The sequence below is a fragment of the Antedon mediterranea genome, chromosome 10 (genome assembly GCF_964355755.1).
Source record: "Antedon mediterranea chromosome 10, ecAntMedi1.1, whole genome shotgun sequence".
NCBI classification, from domain to species: Eukaryota; Metazoa; Echinodermata; class Crinoidea; order Comatulida; family Antedonidae; genus Antedon; species Antedon mediterranea.
Genome location: NC_092679.1, coordinates 24,085,997 through 24,102,967, shown reverse-complemented (window position 1 = coordinate 24,102,967; position 16,971 = coordinate 24,085,997). Strand labels below are relative to the sequence as shown.

Sequence of the window (16,971 nt, the reverse complement as noted above, 5' to 3'; positions counted from 1 at the left end):
TTGGACATCTCTACCAACCCTAATAACAATTGGACATCTCCACCAACCCTAATAACATTGGACATCTCCACCAACCCTAATAACATTGGACATCTCCACCAACCCTAATAACATTGGACATCTCCACCAACCCTAATAACATTGGACATCCCCACCAACCCTAATAACATTGGACATCTCTACCAACCCTAATAACATTGGACATCTCCACCAACCCTAATAACATTGGACATCTCTACCAACCCTAAGAACATTGGACATCTCCACCAACCCTAATAACATTGGACATCTCCACCAACCCTAATAACATTGGACATCATAACTCTTTGACAGCTATATCCCTGTTGTAACTGCTGTTTTATAACTGATTTTAACAGATTGTAACTGGTTAACTGCTAACTTTTTATCATTGAATTGACATTTAGTGTTAAACTCAAGTTTGCTAGTCTTGTACTATATTCAAGTAAATAAATAATATATCATCATTTATAAAACAAAATTAACAACATTTTCCTTCTATTTTCATAACCATAACAAAAGTATTCAAACTATAATTGAAGCAAATGTTTATTGAAACTATTTCACCAAACTATTTCACCAAACTATTTCACCAAACTATTTCACCAAACTACAGTATTTCACCAAACATTTGATCTCAAAATATTAAGTTGTAATTGTTTATATTGTTCATTCAATGCAGCTTGTTTTTAATTGGTGTATCTCATTATAACTTTGTTTTGTTTTGTTTTTTAACTTGTGCTACTTAGTTTAGTTATTTTAGTTTTGTTATTTTTGTATTTTATAAGTAATGATGGATTAAGAGCAGTTTTCTGTTTGGGCTCATGCCTATTACTTGCTCCTGGCAAGATGAATTGTGAAATGTACTTTTATAAACTTTTGCCGAATAAATATTATTATTATTATTATTTAATAATTACTGTAGTATCTAAGTTAGTATCTAATTTCTGAGTAGTTCCTTAAATTGATTATGTCAGTTTTTTCAGAAAATCAAACTTTTGAGATGAACCCCACATTTTGGTCTGGACGAAAATAATGGAATATTCCAAACACACATTCACAGTAGAACATTTCAATATACTGTACTGTGTGTGTGTGTGTGTGTTTAGAGCACCTAAAAGTAAAATAAAAATTTTTAAAATTGTTGGTGCCAATTTAAAAATTTTCTACATTGTCTTCACCTAAAGTATGTTATAAATAATTATGCTTTATAATTTCAAACATTGTTAGAAATTCATATTGTTATACTGTTCCTAAATTTGTAAATATTGTATTAAACGACACTATTTTTCACCTTTAATGGTCCCTTTGTGTTGCTGCCACCCAATGACGTTTCATGTCGATTGCAATCCACAGGGGCCGAGATAAACCAGTACCCCAGGGGTAACCCCCTACTCTTCCGAAACATGAAATGACATTATGTACACCATTTTATTCATTACCGTATCACTACGGTCGACTCAACATTCGTCCTTCGCCTACTGTACTATCTCATTATAAAAGCTATGATCTAGTTCTAGTTGTCCCGTGACCTAGAAGATCGTAGGGCGTAGTACAGTAGATGAGGTTCAGTGTAGTGCATCAAGTTCTTCCACCTTTGACGGTATTTGGCAGAATCAATAGAAAACATTAAATATTTCAAACGCCTCTTTTCAAATTAGTTTTTTATTTGACACCATCATTTAAATTTTCTAAATTGTTTTAACAAATTTTCTGTATGATCGCCGAACTGTAACTTTTAAACTAGAGTAAAAAGAAAAGTGAAATTGTTGCGGTTTGGATGGATAGGCGACAAGAGGAATATAATTGAATCTTTCCTGCAAGAGTTTAGTGATTTGCATTGAGGAAGCCAGCCTAACAGTTGGGTATTCCCTTTGATTGCTGATAAAAAAAAATACACTGTAACTATACTTACAGTCTAAGTGAGTGTCCAGGTATTTAACGGTGTGAGGTGTGATGAGTGCATTAATATCAATTAAATGAAAGCTTGGATGCAATGGTCAGATGTACAGTATATGTTAAGCCCCAGTGACAATTGCATGCATGTGTACATCTTTGCATTGTGTCCGCATGGGAAACAAAGTTTTACTATACTGTATAGACGGTACAGCTACAGTACATGTCATACAGTACTGTACGTATGAGAGAGAGTAGTGTGAAGTGGTGAAAGGGGGTATATATGGATAGGAAGATGGCCTGACAGGGAAAAAAAGATGCTACAGTATTTTAAATATTAAAGAAATCTAGTCTAGTTTCCTGTGAAATGATAAAGGAGAAATATATTTTTTAACCCTACAACGATCTACTATTCATTTTGAGCTACCATTTTAGTCTCAAATAATATTATAAATTTTTGTTGAATTCTAACATTGTTTAAGACAACAATTTTGCGCATGACTTATTAACAGTATTGTCACACATGTGCAAAATGTCATTGCTTATTTTAAGCTCTAGAACTGTCAACATGTCTTCAACAAATAATTGAATGTCACCTTACTTTTACATGAACCACCTTTGTGTATTGGTTAGTTTCAATAGTACTACATACTGTACATACAATTGCATTTGTATTGACAATCTATTTTTAATAAATCAAAAGCTTATATTTTAAGCTCTGTTCAGACTGATATTGTGATATAGCACAAGCCACTGATCAAATTCAGCATTTCTACCGTATTCTTAATCACATGGGTTAGAAAAGAATAAATTTGACTTGGAAAAAAGCAAACTACTGTATGCTTGATTGATCTTATCAATTATATCATGTTTAAAGTGAAACGATATTGTTGTCCAAATTGGTTCAAATGTAGGGTCAGCTTTTTTTGTTATTTTTTTAGATGGGAAGGGGAAGTGGGGTAATTGAACATTAATTTTTGTTGTTGAATTTTGCATGCACGATGAGTGATTCCATTTTATTTTATTTTTTTTTTTTACCTTTTAGGTCCCATTTTTTAGGAAGAGTATCAAAATGATCATCGTTAACACAAATTAAACTAAAAATCTGAATAAATACCATATAAAAACTCAATTTTTTTAGGCCTTATAATGGTTCAAGGATTCTAACAGTTTTTGTTTTTAAAAAAGCACAATTAAAACTAAGGAAACTAATTACTATTGTTAGACATTACGATTGAAAGCTGGAAAATAAATTTCCTTAATATTCAGTTGCAAAGAATTAGAGATGAAATGACCCAGTTCAAAGGAATCATAATAGTGTAGTCATCTTGAGTCTCAATAAGTGACCTCAGGGGTCTATGTACAGTACTACAACATACAGTACTGTGTCTTGGAAGGGTTCAGGGTTCAATCCTGATAAATTTCCAGGGTTGTGACCGATACTTATACCGTAACCAGGTTTGCATAGTGTGAAGACAATTTTGTGGAAAGTGGAAAATCTCCCAACATTTCACAATCACAGGGGAATCTATCTAGAGAAAACACACAGTGAGAGTGTACTGTTTTTGTCCCGAGTTGTTACTGAGCGTGCATGTATTGCCCTGGTATTAAACTGACCAATCATTGCAATATTATTTGTATTAGTTACAACTTACTGTAGGCCTATCATACATTACTTTCTTAGATACACACAAACCCAAACCGCAATGCTCACAATGGAGGCATGTCAACTACTTGGCAATTTCTTGGTAGCCAGCATGTACAATGCAGTAACTCACTGTGCACAATATCATCAATCAATTTAATATCAATGAGATATTAAATATAACTTGACAGAAGCTGCCTGTTCTATCATTTAATTACAGAGACTTTGGAAGAACAGTGTATCAATTCTCATGATACACTTTGAAGTTACTGTAAACTGTACAGTCCAATAAAATATTATGAATAAATACATTTGAAGATGCAGGTTTATATTGCAACTAACATTGATACAATATTGTCTGACGGGATTGGGGCGACCTCACTACTACAATCGCTAACTTTGGTGTTTGGTTGGGTAGCCAGGATTGGGGCGACCTCACTACTACAATCGCTAACTTTGGTGTTTGGTTGGGTAGCCAGGATTGGGGCGACCTCACTACTACAATCGCTAACTTTGGTGTTTGGTTGGGTAGCCAGGATTGGGGCGACCTCACTACTACAATCGCTAACTTTGGTGTTTGGTTGGGTAGCCAGGATTGGGGCGATCTCACTACTACAATCGCTAACTTTGGTGTTTGGTTGGGTAGCCAGGATTGGGGCGACCTCACTACTACAATCGCTAACTTTGGTGTTTGGTTGGGTAGCCAGGATTGGGGCGACCTCACTACTACAATTGCTAACTTTGGTGTTTGGTTGGGTAGCCAGTTAGTTAGCACAGAGTAGTGGAAGTGGAAATAAGGTGTAATTATCATCATTACTACAATGATATTTAACCATCTGAGCAGAATGTTTGCTGTAGAACTTACGATGGTAAATGTCTTGTAAAGAGCCACCTCCACAATATTCCATTGCAATCCATAGTTTATCCCGACGTAGATAACTTCCAAAATAGCCAACAATGTTTTCATGTTTACAGTCTTTCATCATAAGTATCTCCTGTTGTATGATAGTAAAGTCATCCCCTGAAATATGAAATAAAAAATGTTAATTTGCGGACTCATTTCAAAAGAGGGGTGTTTCAATGAATTAGTCTGCATCTTTTAATATTTGTTCTCTCAAATTTGGAGAGATAGGTTAATGTCAGTTTATCCAGGTTAAAGCTAGGCAAGAAGAACCCTAAAAATATGTCTATTTTTTAAAGATTATGTTAAGTCAGTATTTATGGGTTTCTAGTATCTCTTGACTTTTACTTTGAATTTAAAAAAAAAAGTAGATAATAAGTATTGAATATAAGTATTGGCTTGGATCACCAGTGTCATCATCCCCTTAATCTCCACTTCCCCCACCAACAGTAATCTTTCCTTTACTGTCTATTTTTATTTTCAACAGTTGTTTTAGGATCTGTAGCATTTCAACTTGTGCTGGTTGAAAGAATTCAGGTTTATCATTCAAGTCAAAAAACCTAACTACTGTACAGTTTTACTGTCCTACGACACAATTTCTGTGTGAAAGGCTTTTAATACACAGGTACAGTAGTGTACAGTAGTATAACAGTACTACTGTATGTATGGGCTCTTCAGCTCTTTACCCAAAGCAAACATTATAGAATGATAATATGGGTGTGGTCATTGATTAATTGTTCATTGATGCAATGTATCTCCTATAATACACACTCTTCTGTGTTGCTTGTTTTTACAATGTTTGGACAAAACTTAAAGAACTTTAAATTAAGTTTATTAATACTGCAGACAATGGGATGTACAACAGTACAAACTACAATGTGATGTTTGAAAAGAATATTAAAATACAGTACACATGTCTTCAAAGGTAACCAGGGTCTATTTCTGCTGCATACTGTAGCATCGACTAAACTGTTTATTCAAAAAATATACTTAAAATATCTTTTTTTACTGCATTTCTGCTAAATTTGTGCTTCCACAAAACTGTTTACATCAAATTCAAAAGTGGTCATCAATGAAAAACGTTATAATACCCACAATGCATTGCACTCAGCCATTCAAACATACAAAATCCTACAGTAGCCGACAATTATTGTTATTAAAATATTATTTGTCATTTCCATTATTTTCATGCCATTCTGGTTAATGAAAGCTATCTTGTTTACTGCTGACTATTCAATTGAGTACTAGTAATTATTATATTAATCGGTTATATTTTGGCATCAGAAAATGACAGTTAGTCTATAAAATTGAAAAATGTAAAACTGTAAACAAAGATTTCTTTGTTTGTTCAGAGCTTACTCATAACCTATGGAAAGTATCTATTATTCAAAGTATTGCAGGTTTCTAAACTGTGCTGGCTACTGTACACCAGATGTTTAAGGCCCAAGCTATCCTAAGCTCTACAAGCTCTGATGGGTACAGTACACTATTAAAAAGACAGATACAAGTAGATTGAAAACAAAAATGTAAACACTAACAGTATATTATGATGTCGTATGCTACTTATTGTCAATGATTTCACAATTGTATTAATCAATCCACGACAACGACCAGTATGCTTAGAGCGGTCATTAATGAGGAATCACGATGAGAGGCCACACCAAGGGTGACGCGCCTGTTGATGAGAGGCCACATCATGGATGACGCGCCTGTTGATTAGGGCCCCATCATGGGTGACGCGCCTATTGATGAGAGGCCACATCATGGGTGACGCGCCTGTTGATTAGGGCCACATCATGGGTGACGCGCCTGTTGATGAGAGGCCACATCATGGGTGACGTGCCTGTTGATGAGAGGCCACATCATGGGTGACGTGCCTGTTGATTAGGGCCACATCATGGGTGACGTGCCTGTTGATTAGGGCCACATCATGGGTGACGCGCCTGTTGATTAGGGCCACATCATGGGTGACGCGCCTGTTGATTAGGGCTACACTCGGTGGCAATAAGATCTTATTATTATATTGACAATTAAACCTCAGAAATAATGTAAATCTCAAACTACTAAAATACTGGCATAGCACAAACAGTTTTTATATGATAATTTTGTTGTTTTTTGACAGTTTTTTTAATTCTGGCTAAAAGTAGTATTGGCTAAAGAAAATTTTATGATTAGTGTGATCCTAGAATATCATGTGATTACTCCATTTGAAGACAATAAAAAAAGAAGGTTAAAAAACACTGTTAATTTGAATACATGCCCAATAAGTTTTTTAAACTGGTATGTGTTTAAATGTTACGGTACAGCTGATCCTAAAGTGATTCTGTAATCTTTAATGTACAGTTGCGTATGTGGATTTTAAACCCTTTTGTTTAACCGGATTCTTAAACATAAACACCACCATAGGAAATCTCATTTTTTAGGTGTGTTTTTTAGATAGATCATTTTTATCATTTTGACACGTACAGTAATGTATAGAAAAATAGTCCTTTAAATAATACATGCAATTACTGATTAATGATATTGAATGCGGTTCTTGAAAGCTGCATTTTGGTAGCTATTAGCAACAGAAAAGCGTATAATTAAAAGTATAATTAAATGCTGTGTATGTATTGTAAAGTATACTGTATTGTACATCCCATATTTATCAGACAATATGAAAATGACTAACAACCTATTGTGTGGAACTAATGACTCACGCACTCCTTCAAATCAATTGGATACCTAACCTGTATTTAACCTACCATTCATTCTATTTAGGACATTTTGAAAACCACAATTTCAAGAAGGTATGTTTACACACTAAATGCAAGTTTGAGGTTTATCTTTTTCATAGTTCAAACAGTAAAACACAGTGTAAAACACAGTGTAAAACATCTAAGTATTAATGTTTAGTATAGGAGTATACAGGACCAATACTATAACAACTATACACTGTACACCTAAGAATGTCATTTGATTGGACTTGGTCACATGATAAAAAATAAATGTAGCACTTTAAATGTAGTAGATTCTTGATAAGTTATCAACATTGTGTATTAATAATAAATAGTGATTATGATAAAGGTGTGATGAGGGTTGTACACTAGAGATGATTCATTGGTGGTACAGTATTTGCAAGTACAGTACAGGTTTTGTTTGCTAGTCATGTGAATCATTTGTATTTATTTAATTCAGGTTTAAACATCAACATTTAAAAAAAAACTTTATTTTTACTGTACACTTAATGTATCTAATAGTAATACTGTAAATCCAAAATAAATTTAATTCAATATCAGTGTACTGTACTGTACTTGACACACATGTTAAAGCATTGCACAGTAAAGCATTTTATTCACTTTTGAACAGACACAGAGTTATTTATTAGTGGTTTTGAACAATGGTCACTTCACAGCCAATGTTGACATTTTATTTGATATTACTTACAGGTCACAAGACAGATATTTGAACAATTTGCTTTATTACTACTATAGTATATAATTTAACCTCAATCATCAGATTTTTTTTAATTTAGTTTTAAAACACAATAGTATCAGAAAACCAATTGGTTCCTACTGTATCCACCAAAGTTAGAGAGATAGATATAATATGGCCTACTGTGCATTTATGTATTAGTCTGTGAACCATGCCCTAAACACAGAATGTCCCTCCCAACATACTGTCCACCCATTCTGTTCTGAAAGTCATAGTGACCACAACACACAAACTATATTGTTTTGAATGGTTCAATTGTACAATATACCATGTCAATGAAAGTAAACCACTATATGTTTTGAATGGTTCAATTCAATTGTAAAATAAATATACCATGTCAATGAAAGTAAACCACTATATGTTTTGAATGGTTCAATTGTACAATATACCATGTCAATGAAAGTAAACCATATTTGGCTGATCTCATAATTTCCTGTAAGTAATCCAGATGTCCACATTACATCATAGGACAAGAATATAAATACACTTCAAAATTATTAAATTGCAGACTTGTTCATGTAAAGTGCAGTAAAGTATTCTGGGCTAGACATTACTGATTTATCCACTCGCAAACATTTGATGGTTGTAAAAAAATATAAGCAACTCAACTACTACTACTCTAGTAAACAATAAATGTGTTGGTAAATTAATTAATTCTACCAATTAAACAAGATAATTGGCAATCAAGTACCTTTTATGCTATAACTTTAATTTTAAAAATGACAAGTCCAGCAAACACTAACACTAGTATATATGTTTACAATTTGTAACTATAAAGCATTTATTTAACTAGTTTGCTAGTGTTGAAGTTCCCTGGTTGGTAGGCCTACTGTGTATTTAAAGGATTCAACATTTAAAGCAAACAACTGGAGTATAACAATAACATAAAACAAAATGTGTAAGGAATATTGTGTAGTTAATAAATACCTGGTTCGATCTTGATCACTTTTATAGCAGCTAAATCTCCAGTCGTTATCATTCGTGCCTAAAAAATATAAAAAAAAAACTTTACACTGTAATATTTTAACTTAACAACATTAATGTACAGTACTTGGAATCAGCAATCTAGGTCAGCAAATACTGTACTACTACTGTAGGTCATCCCAGAGCACCTGCGGTATTAATGTACTACAACAAAAGATGTCTGTATTGTCGATCCTCAAAACGAAAAATAATTGAATTTCAAACAAAATTTTGAATACCATATATTATTAAGGGATAAATTTTTTGGGGGACAATATCTTTAAGGAATTTAAAGGCATCCTCTATTTTTAAATTAAAAATTAATTGAACTCAATTTGTTTTATAAAAATTTCTTAAAATCAAGACAGTTGTAATCTTTATCAAGCAGGTCAAATGTCCAAGTGGTTAAGGCAGGGGTGTAATTTACCATAGACCAACAATATCGGCATGGGTTCGAAGCCGACTTGCTCCTAGTTCGGGTGGTGGAACTAGTCTTTTTAAATATTGGAATATAAACCATAGGTTCATCTTTCACGACAAGTAAGGGGTTACCCCGGTGAACTGGTTCACAGAAAGAGCCTGTGTGTCAGGGGGATTACCACCAATCTGATAGGACAGTGATTAATTTATTATTGGTAATTCTTCGTCACATGTGCCTAAAGACATTAAAGCTCTGTCTACACTATCAAACTAGTTTGACAAAAAAAGTGTGATGTGATCAAATATGGTACGCAGTGATATGACATCATCATATCCATATTAAGTATCAAACAAAAAAATGTGATGTGGCCATAATATTAGGTATCCCAATGAAAGCGCACAGAGGGGTATCACTTTTGAAATATTGACGAAATTCGAAAAAGTAGTATGACTTTGATGTTAAATAAATCGTATTCAATCTTAATTAATACTTACAAAATTTATATTGTTTGAAAGTACTTGTTTTAATCTATGTATAAGTGGGTTTATAATTAAAATTAATGAATTAGTTGCCGAGAAAATGCGATTTTAAAACGGTTCTAAAATCCCGTCGAGCCGATTTCCGCGCGTTGAAAACCTCATCGGAAAATCCCCATCAGTTTTCAAAACACGATCGCACGATTACCATTGAAGCTAGCGGATTAATTTTTGTTGTATGTTATCAGGCTTTAAATAAGCTTTAATTTGATACAAAAATCGACTTCTATAAATAGGTTTTTCGTAACGAAAAGTCAATTTTTGTGACAAAAATCCAATTTTGATTCACCGTTTATGGAAAAATATTATGGATTTTGGTATTAAATTATAGCTAAATCTACATTGAAATCGATAAAACATAGTTTACAAACGTATTGTGCATGGTAATTGTGCGAACTACATTTTAAAATAGTGTATGAGGCGTAAATCCCGTTCAAAATTTTAAAGATCCAACCATTATAATCCGGTGAATATTGTAAATACATTAATGCACCCTATCAGCGAATGGTACGTTCCATATTTTGAACACGTTGTTTAGTTTTCCTCGCTCGAGTTCGACCGGCTCGACGCAAGATGTGTGACAGCAGCGATGTCGGAGATTGACATGTCCTTTTCCGTCGTAGAATATCTGGTTTTACACATTAATTTAACAACTTAAAATTGATGTAATGTGCGGAAGATTTATTATGCAAGTATACAATACAAATGCGTTAGGTTAAAATGTACCGAAGAAATTTATTAAGCTAATTTAGCAACGTTACATTTGACTCTGTATACGGCGGTCGAAAGTCATTAACTGCGACCGAAATACTTTAACGGGAGCGACTACTGATCGCGAGTAAGCCGTGACTTGGCCTAAACTTTAGCTCCGTATTTCAATTTAATAACGTAATAATACGAAAAGAAAACAATTTTTATAATGTTATATATACTATTCAGGTAAACAATTACCGTACTGACGCGGGTATAAGCCCATACTCGGGTATAAGCCCACCCCCGACTTTTGACTAATTTTCATGAAAAATGAGGCACTCGGGTATAAGCCCACCCATTAATTCGAAGATCTACAGTGTGTGTCGTAATACATTATTTTGTATTTGGTGACGTCCATACACCGAATACACCTACCTTTGATCATAACCAAGCTAGGCTAATATACGCTAGGCCATATGAGGCCTAGCGGTCCTGTTTTGTTTACACTCCATCGCGGTCGAAGATCGCTTCACACACGACGCTACAAGTCGCCAAAACGGAAAACCACTATTTGGTATCGGCTGCCATAAACAAGCTTATTAAATTTCTTTGGTACATTTCTATTTAACCAACATTGTATACTTGCTTTTCTGCTTGATAAATTCTTGTTAAATTGATGTTTAAAATAAGATATTCTACGATAAATTACACGAACTATAAACTTAATTTTCCGACACTCTACACCTCGTGTATTTAGAGGCAACGTCGTACACGTGAGGGCGCTCGCTCGCATGGTGGAATACACAGTGTACATGTGCTGTTTTTGACGATCTGCATTTTTGGATCCTCGGGTATAAGCCCACCCCCAAACTTGACGTGATTTCATGTTCGAGGGGGGTGGGCTTATACCCGCGTCAGTACGGTAATTGTTTTAATTAACATTGATTATTTTAAATGAGTTTATTTTGACCCATATTGTGCGTTTGCCTTAAAAGAGCATATCTTACTTAGCAGCCCGGCTTAGATTTGGTGTCATAATCATACGGGCCTAAAATCTTGTTTTACGTATTCAAAAGTTATATATAATAGTATTTATGATTGAAATTATAAATATAAAGTATATTAAAATATTCTAATAATTATACTTACCGAAAATTAGTGTAAAAGAAAGGAAACAGTACACACCGTTTTTAACATACTTTTTCATTTTTTTTTTTTATAATTTTAAATTTCACCATTAAAAATATTTTTTTTTTCATATACACATCTAAAATATATTTATTAATGAAATATACACTACATTCTAACAAGTACAAAAAAAATTAAATGAATTAGTACAGTAGTTCAAAAGTTACAGATCATTGAAAAATTGCAGTTTTTCCTTTTTTTAGGGAATTCCAGCAAAAATGGGCGCTAAATGCTTTCCTACCACTTTGCGGACCAATAATTTAAAAAATAGGTTTCGTTGAGGCTCCAAAAAAAATAGAGTTGTACAACTCTGTGATATCTATAGGTTTAACAAAATTCAAAACTTTTAACTAATTATTGTAAAAGTTATAACCTTTTAAAAATGCTTCCAATTTCAACTGCAAAAAACACCATTTTTAGGCAAAAAATCGTATATTTTTTTACCACTTTAAATAACCATAACTTTAGAACGGGTAATCGGATTTCAATCATTTAAATTGCAAAATTCTAATTACATTAAGTTCTTTATGGTTAACTGAAAGAAAAAGTAAAAAAATTAATCTGAATTTTTTCATTGGGATACCTATGATAGTGTAGACAGAGCTTACAAATTATAAATCATAAGACTGGTGGACAATATTGCTCCCTTTAGTAGATGCCTAGATTGGAGATAACCAGAAGAGGACCGTAAACCGACATATTTTATCAATTCCATGACACATCACTCAGAGTCACATTATGCAAAAATGAACATTTCCACATTTGTTTCCTGCTATGTTGGTGTCGGACTTTATCACAATTTAAAAATAGTATAAAAAGTGAATTTTGACATTGATTGAGTCTGAATTTGGATCTGGCACAATTCCTAGATAGTATAGAATCTTAATGAAGTCTATGGTACCAGGGTAGACTATGTCGTCAGTAGACATACTATGACACGCCAATGTGGTCAAAGTGGTTGCTATCAATTAGCAGCACAGGAAACAGACATTTACAGGTAAGAGCATTTAACAAGCTTATTATTAGACACTTTAACCTCACTTTCAAATGATTTGGTTAAAAACTTATCAGCAAATCTATTAACCCTTTTATGTAACCATGTCTGTAGGCCTATTGTATATTGGGTAAAGTTATAGAGAGAATACAACAAATTTACTGTTGCTATATTAACAGTACTGTAAAATAATACCATTAAGTTGTAGTACTGTTGTACTATAAAAATATAAGATTTGACAAGTCATATTTGACCTTGACCTTTACAAATAATGCTGATTAAATACTGATTTTATATTGAACATACTGTAATTAATTACTGAATATGGGTTTTTTTATATTTAAATTAATCAAACACTGTTTAGTAGCAAATAAAAAAAAAACATAATTAAAACATGGAAGCTGAAATCAAATTAAACTTCAATAAAAAAACAAAACCAAAAATATTATTGATGAATAATAACATTGTAATGTTGCTGATATTTTACAACACCACCACAGAAAACATCTAATCGACAGTAGCCCTGAATATTGGGATACGATGAAATGACTGATGATGGCAACAAAATAATTGCCAATTGACAATGATCATTTTGAAGGCTGATTGGGTGTTGGATTTCACCATTTAACCAGTTGGCTAAAAAATGCAAATTATTTACTTGACATGGTTGACCTTAATGCATTTTGGGTAATGACAATGTTTTATAGTCAACAATCATTAATTGATTTTGAATTACTTTTAGAACTAGAACACAAACAATACAAACTGTACAGTACAATATGTAGTTAGTATAGTATTATTGTTTATTTATTTTCATAGATGATGCTTAACATTCAAGTACTGTACATGATATTAGAAATTTAAATCCTAGGAAACCATCATTCATTCTTGACCACAAAGATAACTACTGATTAGTTCCTTCTTTAACAATTTATTAAATGAAACCACAACAAACTATTCAGATTGTTGACTGGGTTTCTTTATGGCAAAAAAAAAGTAGAACACAAACATTTTATTATTTAATAAGTTCTTAAGAGCAGAAATAGGCCACATAATGGATGCATTCCCCAGCACCATACTACTAGTGGTCATGGCATTAAAATTGTTTATTTCAATTTTTTTGCCATTTCAAGGTTGACCGAGTTTTAGCTCAAGATTCTTGATTCCCATGCATGACTGAACACATGAAATTGACCTTTGAATGTCATGTCACACATTGTACAATACATAACAAACGCTCTAAAAAAATACAATAAAATAATACAGTAGTTCCTACCATAGAGATATTATATAATATCTCTATGTTCCTACTTAACATTTAGTTGCAATGCTCCTCCCCTTGATGCTGCCGTTCACTAATATTCTAAAGTGTGTATACTATAGGGTTGAATCCCACTCCCTACAGGTACAGTAGCTAAGCTCCAAATGAGATTCAGTTTATTAAACATGATATTTTAATATCTTTCCTATAAAAATTATCAAGTTACTCGCTGTTTGATCAGGTCATCATAATACAGTACTACAGTACCTACAGTATCTTGCATTTTGCCAATTTCTAATACTGTCCATAAAAAAAAGTCAACAAATAAATAGTGCACAATTCCAGTGTGTAATTAAATTGAGATTTCTATAATATTATTATTAAACAAATTGGGAACTACAGTATTTTCATGACTTCAATACATTCAAATTATTTTGTAATGTAATTTAGTTACTACTGTACACGAACATGGGGACAGTATACAAAGTTGATAGATATTGAGAAGAAGAGAGAATGCTAAGAAGGGAGTGGCTGCAGCATTCATAATCTAGGTCAACAAACAAATTAGTATCCAGTTATTTTCTTGCACTTTCTGACCTTTGAATTAAATTCCCTTCCTTCAAATCCTAGTACAGTTATTTACAGTAGTAGTAATTAGGCCAGAAAATGCAGAGTCTAAGTACTTGAGGTAATATAATGTTCTGTAATGTATAAAGCCTAAACCAATGAAATTGTGTGTACTACTACTACTACAGTAGCGTTAATTTGGGACTTTCCCATTCTATTTACTATAGTATCTTTCAATGGATCATTCATATTAAGTATCAACACGCGATATATTCAACTTCATTTTTTCCTGATTCCCGAGCTGAAATAAATCAATATTTTGCCAATGTTCTTTTTAAAGATGGAGCTCATCACATTCACAATGATTCCAAATCATTATATAACTTTTCCAATTCCCTACTCCTTTAACTCCCCACCTCTCCCTCCAAACCACATCCTGGCTGTACTGTAGTGTAAAGGTCCAAGCATCATCATTTAAGCCTGTGAACAAAACTGTGTTTATCTACTGCACCCTTGTCCACTTTGATTTTTGCATTAAAACATTTTGTCTGAATGACAGACTTCTATGTCAAAACAATGAAATAATTATAATTTGGTTGTCAACCGATTTAAAATATTTAACCAAATTAATTCCTTAAAAGCAGAGGCCATTGAAGAGTACTAGCCCAATGTTTATACAAGGTTTGAGAAGTAAAAGTAAAATTACAGTAGGACATTTGGGTTAAAAAGAAAAATATTGTAAAGTGTAAATACATCAAAACTTGTATACATTTTTTTTTTAATGCAATAAAAATTAAACTATACAGCGAGCGAAACAAATTGTTTGTACCTAGAGAATATCCTCTACACAAAATAATAGCACTGTTAAATTTGATAAAAGGTTTTTTCACATCTCCTTAATTGTGATTGGCTTAGATTAGTTGTGATTTTGAAATTTCAAAGCACTACATACTGTAATAAAGCAAGCTGGAGACCTGTGCATTTTAACTAGGTTACTTGAATTATGCTACAGCTTGCCATTCAAGGAAATGTTCACTTAAAATCAAATGTCACTTTCTCTACTGTCGAACAGCTTAGGGTTAATCCTAGGCCAAGTTTAGTTTTGAAAAAAAAAAACCATTTTCAAAATTGTATTTCATCCTCAGTGAAGAGTTAGTAAAAATTCTTTTCATATTGCGCTGTGAAACTCCAGTGAAGAGTGCTTTATTTTATAAATGTTCGATATTATTATTAAGCCTGAATAAAAAAAGGCTTAATAAATGTTTAAGAGTTATTTGTAAGGCTGCACACTAGGATGATGACGATTGACGATAAAGAATTACATTTAAATGCATTTTTCACACATAAAAAAAAAGAATCTAGAAGAGAACACATTCTAAAACTACAGTATAGCATAACCTACCATGAATGCTGTCTTAGATAACATTTTTTTTAAATTCAATCAAGTAATGACTTGATCAATTATAAAAACAATAAAAACGTCATTTGATGTTACATGTAAAAGTACAGTTTATTATTGTGATGAAAGGCAGCATAGATGGTTATTAATTATCCCATAGTTCTATGATGAAAAATGTTTAGATTCTTAAATCGTTTATGTAGAAAAAATGAATGCATATCATTATATGGGCCTTTAGCATTAATGAATGCATAATATCATCCTATGGGCCTTTAGCTTGTGAAATACAGTACAGTATCTCAAGTTTGTTCTTCTTTCCATCAAGTGTCAAGTCTAAATTGTTAGAGGAAGTAAAGTAATTGATAATCAGTTGCATGGCCCTCTAAAACCCAAAGGCAATTAATCCAACCAAGGTTACGATAAACAACACTAGAATTTATATTTAGGTCCCCATTCTGAAGCGAAAATATAACCGGTTATTAACTGTGTAAATAAATTAGTTAACACCAATTTCTTAGCAGCAGAAATAGGACCAATTTTCAGTAACTGGTTGAATAGCGGTCTGAAAATAATAACATGATCGATCTGGTGTTAACGCAATTTATCCAGTTATTGCTGTGAAAATTTTAACAAAATAATAGTTCAGGGCTCGCAGAATCCTAAAATATTTGGTTGCCCTTCGGGCAAGTAGGTTTTTGATTTTGGTTTCCCTCATCATTTTTTTACTTGCCCACTATTTTAACTTAATTTTAACGTTTTATACCGCGACTGCACCGCGAAAAAACGTCGGTGAAAAACGCCTATGCTTAATACACTGTGGTGTTTTTTTCGATGGATTTTAAAGTAGTGAAAACAATTTTTCAAATTTTTTCAATTACACAGTGATGTAGGCCGATCTTTTAAGAACATTTTACAGTAATTTATTTTCTCATACGATCCTCCGTACAAGAGTTGCGATTGTTTAATTAACATGGTGTCCTGAAATCCCTTGAAAACGCTATGTTATTTCTGTTGG

The 16,971-nt window shown here is 32.8% G+C and overlaps 1 protein-coding gene across 1 annotated transcript in view; it reads right to left on the bottom strand.

The window, feature by feature from the left end:
• Positions 1–16,971, bottom strand: part of LOC140061142 (mitogen-activated protein kinase kinase kinase kinase 5-like) — a 55,162-nt gene that overhangs the window by 35,026 nt on the left and 3,165 nt on the right. The window contains exons 2-3 of the mRNA XM_072107602.1: positions 8,862–8,919; positions 4,425–4,580 (exon numbers count right to left, since the gene is read on the bottom strand). Of these exons, the coding sequence (XP_071963703.1) occupies positions 4,425–4,580; positions 8,862–8,919 (214 nt within the window). The remainder of the gene's footprint in view (positions 1–4,424; positions 4,581–8,861; positions 8,920–16,971) is intronic.